Source organism: Lolium perenne, chromosome 2, assembly GCF_019359855.2.
Source record: "Lolium perenne isolate Kyuss_39 chromosome 2, Kyuss_2.0, whole genome shotgun sequence".
In the NCBI taxonomy this organism is placed as follows: Eukaryota; Viridiplantae; Streptophyta; class Magnoliopsida; order Poales; family Poaceae; genus Lolium; species Lolium perenne.
In genome coordinates, this window is record NC_067245.2 from 283756483 (window position 1) to 283763881 (window position 7399).

Genomic DNA, 7399 nt, shown 5'->3' on the forward strand with positions numbered 1-7399 from the left:
TTACAAATTTAATATTGAATTCTGTTGTCATTTGTAATTCCTGTGGCAACCAAACAAGTGTCCATTTCTGGAATTACAATGTAAATGTATTCATTTCAAAATGCTATAAATGAAAGGTTATAAAGACCACATTAGAGTTGATGCGTGCGCTTTACTTTGGACTATATGGAAAAGGCGAACTTTATCTTTAACAAAAAAAAAATCCTATCATTTTTGCAGGTTATTTTTTGGCTACGCATTGGATCCATATGTGATCCTATCTCAGCCGGTGGAGGGTCTTCAGGCCATTGAGTTTAGGTGTAACCATTTGGTAATGGTGGCATGAAATTTCTACAGCCGATGCGGTTGACCTGCTAATCGAAGATTGAAATGATAGTGCCAAGTACTTTTTAGATGGTTGGTTCCTGTGGAGACTTTACGTGATCCGTGACATCAATTGATGCATGTGCTGAATTTGTTTCCGGTGCGAGTGAGCAATCCAAATGTGCTGTTAGCTAGTGCGTCACACATTGGACGCTTCAACCAATTTGATTTGGACTAGACCTACATAACGGGATTGCTGGCTCGAGATAAACCTCTCAATATTTAAGCCATTTCGCTTGATTTGGTTCCTGTGTGTATCACACATGATTGCTGCCGGTCCCTAGACTGTAGTAGTCCAGGGAGGTCCAGCACGATGCGGGGCTCAAGCTCAACTGCATCTATTATTAATTCGCGCCTCTGATCACACCACCACCACAGCATTCTTCACTGATAGTGTGCGACGAACGATGGCCCGACCACGATGCGGGGCTGTATGCATCCTGCTCGCCGTCGTTTTCGCAGCGGCAGCGGCAGCGGCGGAGGAAACAGAGAGGCAGTCCTCATACATTGTGCACGTCGCGCACAAGCACGCGCCGCTGCTGCCAGGCCGCGGCGGACTGGTAGCCACCGGAGCGTACGGCTCGTTCCTGCGTGACCACATCCCCGTGCACATGTCCGTCCCGGCGCCGAGGGTGCTCTACTCCTACTCCCACGCGGCGACGGGCTTCGCGGCGCGCCTCACGGGACGCCAGGCCGCGCGCCTAGCGTCCCAGCGTTCCGTCCTCGCCGTCGTTCCCGACGCGACGCTTCAGCTGCACACCACGCTGACGCCGTCCTTCCTCGGCCTCTCGGCTTCGTCCGGCTTGCTCCCGGCGTCCAACGGCGCCACGGACGTCGTCATTGGCGTCATGGACTCCGGCGTGTACCCCATCGACCGCGACTCGTTCGCGGCGGACCCGTCCCTGCCGCCGCTGCCGCACGGAAAGTTCCGAGGGAGCTGCGTCTCGGCTCCATCGTTCAATGCCTCCGCGTACTGCAACGGCAAGCTCGTCGGCGCCAAGGCTTTCTACGAGGGTTACGAGCTTCAACTTGGTCGCCTGATCAACGAGACGGAGGAGTCGAGGTCACCGCTGGACACCAACGGCCATGGCACGCACACCGCCTCCACGGCCGCCGGATCCGCCGTCGCGGACGCGGCCTTGTACGGCTACGCCAAAGGGAAAGCCGTGGGCATGGCCCCGGGCTCGCGCATCGCGTCCTACAAGGTGTGCTGGAAATACGGGTGCATGACCTCTGACGTCCTTGCCGCGTTTGACGAGGCCATCGCCGACGGGGTGGACGTCATCTCCATTTCGCTCGGCTCCACAGGCTCGGCAGAGTCGTTTGATATGGATAGCATCGCCGTTGGCGCCTTCAGCGCCGTCCGCAAGGGCATCCTAGTCTCGGCCTCCGCGGGAAACTCCGGTCCCGGCGAGTCTACTGCCCGCAATGTGGCGCCGTGGTTGCTCACAGTCGGCGCGTCAACCGTCAACCGCCGGTTCGCAGCGGACGTGGTTCTCGGCAACGGCGATACATTTCCAGGCTCTTCCTTGTACGCCGGCCCCCCGCTTGGCGCAACCAAGGTACCGCTGATATACGGCCGGACCGTCGGCTCAAAGACCTGTGAAGCCGGGAAGCTGAACGCCAGCCTGGTCGCCGGGAAGATCGTTCTATGCGACCCCGGCGTGAATTTCAAGCAAGGGGACGCTGTGAAACTCGCTGGCGGCGTGGGAGCCATCTTCACGAGCGCGAAAGAGATGGGCGAGCAGGCGTTCGGCAGCCCCCAAATCCTCCCCGCTACAGCCGTCACCTTCGCCGCCGCTAAGAAGATTCAGAAATACATAAGCAAGAATACATCCCCCATGGCGACGATCGTGTTCCAGGGCACCGTCATCGGTGGCCCGACACCTCCTTCCCCTAGAATGGCGTCCTTCTCGAGCCGCGGGCCAAACGTCCTCGCGCCGGAGATCCTCAAGCCGGACATCACCGCCCCCGGCGTGGAAATCCTCGCTGCTTGGACCGGCGCCAGCTCGCCTTCGGGCCTCGAGTGGGACACGAGGCGAGTGCAATACAACATCGTGTCAGGGACGTCCATGTCATGCCCGCACGTGAGCGGCATCGCGGCGTTGCTCCGGCAGGCCAGGCCGGAGTGGAGCCCCGCCGCCATTAAGTCTGCGCTGATGACCACCGCGTACAACTTAGACAGCACCGGCGGTCTCATCGGCGACACGTCCACCGGCAAGGCGTCCACGCCGTTCGGGCGCGGGGCGGGACACGTGGACCCCAACCGCGCCGTCGACCCAGGCCTGGTGTACGACGCCGGCGCTGAGGACTACATCACCTTCTTGTGTGCGCTCGGCTACACCGATGATCAGGTAGCCATCTTCACGAGGGATGGACCGGCGACCAACTGCTCCGCACACGCGGGCTCCTCCGTCGGCGACCACAACTACCCGGCCTTCGCGGCGGTGTTCGGCTCGATAAAACACAAGGTCATCACACAGCGCCGTGTGGTGCGCAATGTCGGCGGAAACACCAAGGCCACCTATAATGCCATGGTCACCAGCCCCGCCGGCGTGCGCGTCACGCTGAATCCGCGAAAGCTACGGTTCAGCGTGACCAAAGAGACGCAGGAGTACGAAATCACCTTCACGCGAGCTGCCGGGAGCATCAAGGAGGCCTACACTTTCGGGTCGATCGTGTGGAGCGACGGCGAGCACACGGTGACGAGCCCCATCACCATAACTTGGCCGTCGACGAGCAAAATAGCGGAGATATGATGTGGGTTGGTTTTGCAGTTGCTTGCTGGGTGTGTCCCCTGACTGCCCTAAAGTTGCAGAGATATGATGTACCAGACATGAGAATTACTAGATATGTGAGATTTCAGAATTCACACCCTAGGAGAACCAAGCACTGACTTAACGGCCTGAGCTCACCACTGTGAGCTCGCCCCACCCATGGTTCGAGCTGCAGGTGCGATATTCGGCCCAAGCTTCGCCACTGCCGCTTTGGTGAAACGTTTCAGAATTCACACCAGGGAAACAAAGGAGATGAATGAACTTGTAGTGGTGAACATCATGATGGTGGCGAAGTCAAGATCCAAGGTGATCAAAATGACGATAGACTCGATGGTGTATATAGTCTAGTCACTAACCGACTCATAAGCATAATGATGATAACTTAAAAGTCATAAGCTGCAAATAAATTGTACCAGACATGAGTCCAGGGAGCCTCCTCCTTGACCGATCTATGAAATAAGGCCTTCGTCATCTCCCTCGAGCTTCTCTTGGCGCCTCTTCTTTCGCTCCTGGCCGGCCTTGGTGGTGAGGGGGATTGGACGAAGTCGTCGTCAAGGGCTTGATCTGGAGGTGAAAGGGGCTGAGTGCCTCTCTGGTGCTCTGGCGCGGCACCAGGCGGCCCTTCACTGGCGGCCTCCCTCCAAATCCATGGGGGATTTTGGACTGGAGCTCGTCGATGGCTACGCCCTTCGATAAGGTGCCTAGGAGTCATCAGCTGTCGAGAAGGTTGCCTCCTTGCCTCCATGGTGGCGGGGGAGGTGGGTGCGGAGGCGAACTGCTTGGTTTCTTCAGGCCTGACCGGCCGTGGAGGCGAGGGGGCGGGAGGTGCCATGTAGTCCTGCTTCTTCTTCTACCTGATGACGTAGTACTCGTCACGGCCGACTCTCTCTCTCTCTCTCTCGCTTGCTTAAGCCCCATGGTGGTGGCTTGGTTGCGGGAGTTGATCGATGGCGGTGACGGCTTTGATGAGGAGCTCCTCTCCGATGCTTTTTGGCGTCGGACTGAATGACAGTAGGGATGTCGCTCTGCTGCTCTACTCCGGCCAACGGTGTCTCATGTGCTTCATCTCCAAGTGGTTTGTCCCCGGAGATGGTGGCGCAGTCCGTTGTCCGAGCTCGATCTGGAGGAGGAAGATGGAGGACTTGATCGTGTTTTTCTTTTTCTTTTGGGGTCCTTTCTGCTTAATTCCTAGACCCTTTTGTAATTCTGTATATCTTAGGGTCATCTTGTACTCCAGTTATTAATAGCAGCTTTGTTGGGTTTCCACCTGAAAGAATTTTTAAAAAAACCGGCCATGGGACGCCGGCATGCGCGGCCACATTGGATTGGTCTCAGGGGCCCACCTAGGCAGTGACCGAAAGCACACGCGTCCACGCCAATCAACTTACCTAATTGCACGACACCGACTTTGCCGAGAACTGACACTTTCCCACACGTCGACGATGGCTCTCCACACATGTGACGGCTCTCCTCCCCACGCTAGTGTAAATGATGCCATCGGTCTGTTCACCAACATCGCGTTCGCCCAGTCACCACACCATCGTCCTTGCATCGTCTCCCCTCCCCATTCCCAATTCCCAGCACCCACCGCGTAGGTTTTCGTGGCGTGCAACGATGGGAAGGCCGGGTGTAGCGGCAACCCCATAAATGTTTTTTTTTTTGAAACGGAGGCAAAACCTTTGCCTCATCCATTAATTAAGAAGAAAATGCCCAATATTTAGGAGAAAATTGGGCGAAAACCAACAACACACACTGGACACCATGGCCAGCCTGGCTACCCACACGGAGCACACACGCCATCGAGAAGAAAAGCCATCGATGAGGATGTCATCGAGCGTCATCGTCGTCACTCCTCCACGAGCCAGCGATTCCGACTTCACCTTAGACGACCGCCACCGAGACCCTCGCCACGAACGACACTGGAGCCAATGTGAGCCTATGCCAAACAGTCGACCCCCAAGCACGTCGAGGAGGAGGCAACTCCGACTTCAACCGTGACCTTCATAGGAGAAAGTTGCACTCCTTGCATCGACGCAAGCACCAATCAAGTGGCATCGTTGCCACAAGTCGCCTCGCAGCTTCGACTTCACCATCACGGCAGGGGTGACGAAGGACATGCCGCAACTCCCATCCGCTCACCATTGTCATCGTTGCCACACAGCCCAAGACGCCAACACCAACCATCTTCCACGGGTCCCTCCGACCAAAGCAGCTCCAAATTGATGCCCTCAAGAGGGGAGACGACACAAGAGCGCCGCCATCGACCGATCACGGCGGATCTAGGGATTACCCCGGAGCTTTTCCAGACAGGATGACACAACATCACCTCGGCGATGCCTTCAAGAAGGAAGCGACGCCCGAAGCCGTCGCCATCGCCGGCCTCGGCCAGCTGCAGCCGGCCAGCCACCGAGGACAAGGCATTAGCCCGGAGCTTATCACGCCATCCTGCTTCATGCTTCTGGCCAGAACACCTCCCTTCCCTCAACCACCATCACCATCACGGCCGCCACACCCGCCGCAGCCCTGGACTGCACCGCCGGCCGACCTCCGGGCGCCGGCAGAAGCACCACCGTGCGCCTCACGGCATGCCACTCTTTTAGGTGGAGAGGGTATCCAAGCTCACGACGCTCTATAGCGGGCCGTTGGACCAACACAACGACCCTAATGGTGTGACGTTGGGATATGGACATCATCCTCGCCCGCTACGGCTACGTGTCAGCATGTCCTGCCCAACGATGCACACTGGTTGATATCCCCATCCCCAAGCCTCCGCACTCTGTGTCGAGGTCTTCATCGTCGTGTTCCTCCGCATCGCGCACTTCATCCACCCCAATGCCTAGCACATCTGGTGTCACCTTTCTGAATGATGCTAGTCGCCCCGAAGTAGGAGAACGTTCCCCTCCTCGTCCCCAAGAAGGAGAAGGAGGCAACTCCTGCCATTGCCGCCAAAGAAGGTGAAGTCGTAGCTAGAGGATAAGTGGCTAAAGGATCTCCGACTGCAGGCAACACTACACGATCTAGACAATCCGACCAACTAGTCGGTGGTTAAGCATGCTCTTAGTGAATTGGTGGATGTTGTTCTGCTGGCGACTAAAGAGTTCAACAAATGGTGGTTGACGCGAGGTCATCGACCTAGCCGACAACGACGATGGTAGGAGCGAAAATAGTGGCCCGAATAGCCCAAGCAACCTCTCGTCGTCCTTTTGGGATGGCAATGACAACGACGACAATGGCGACAATGCAGACAATAGCGTCCTAGACCGGAGTGTGTCCGCAAGCAGCTCTAGGTTTTAGGCTGTTTCAAATTTTCCGTCCAGATTTTTATAAATTTCTAACTATTTGATTTTTTTTGTTGGTATGTTTGAATTTTGCTTTTAACTTTTTTTTTTGGGTAGACTGTATTGGAGGGGCCGCTTTGGATATATGTCAACAATAGAGTGACATTGTGTTGGTGCCCCCAAAACGGCTTGTCAAATGCTGTTTTGGGCTTCTATTTGGGGTTGTCGGTGGAGATGATGTAACCTTGCACTTCGTGTTATTGTTGCTTGTAGTTTTGTGATGGAAAACGCTTTCGATCCGGCGACCGATCGCTTGCCAGCGATCGGTCGTCGTCTCTCGCTCCCGCGCGGACCTATATGGGCCTGGTTTTTCAGTCCAAACTGAAGTGTTGCTTTTTTTTAAGAAATGTACAGTGTTGTTTCCAGATTTGTAACAATTAGATAAAAAAAATTGTTGTAAACTCACACGACATAATTTGTCAGATTTTTCTAAGTGACATGTTACGAAAATGTGTGTTTCTTGATACGTCTTGTAAACGGATGACTTTTTTGTTGTAATTATTTGTGATTTTTGGTGTAATTGTTTTAGTCATGGACACTTTTTTTCGTAGAGATGTTGTATATGTTCGTTAGTTTTGTAATAAATGCGTATAAAAGTTATAGAGAAAGCATGTCAGAGATGTTGTAATATTTACCTGGACGTTTGCTATAAATTATTTTGTTGTAATCGCTAATAATTTTTGGTAAAAATAGCTGGTGATTTTTGTTGTAATTTGATATTTATAAAATGTGTTATTTTCAATCAAATTTTCACAGCCACGAACACATGTTTTTTGTTGTTATAGCTTTTGATTTTTTATTGTAATTGTTGTCAATTTTTGTTGTAAACCAACCTATAGCAAAACAATTGTTGTTTAACCATTTTTTTTATAATACTATTTTGTTTATTTTTTGTAATTTTTTTGTTGTAATAGTACATAT

General features: G+C 53.8%; 1 protein-coding gene across 1 annotated transcript; it reads left to right on the forward strand.

Annotated features, from left to right (window-relative positions):
* The first annotated feature begins 233 nt into the window (after nt 1-233).
* LOC127336592 (subtilisin-like protease SBT1.4) lies at nt 234-3239 on the forward strand. The gene has a single exon (XM_051363422.2). It carries the CDS (start codon nt 771-773, stop codon nt 3120-3122), a length of 2352 nt encoding a protein of 783 aa, XP_051219382.1. The 5' UTR covers nt 234-770; the 3' UTR covers nt 3123-3239.
* The last annotated feature ends 4160 nt before the right edge of the window (nt 3240-7399 follow it).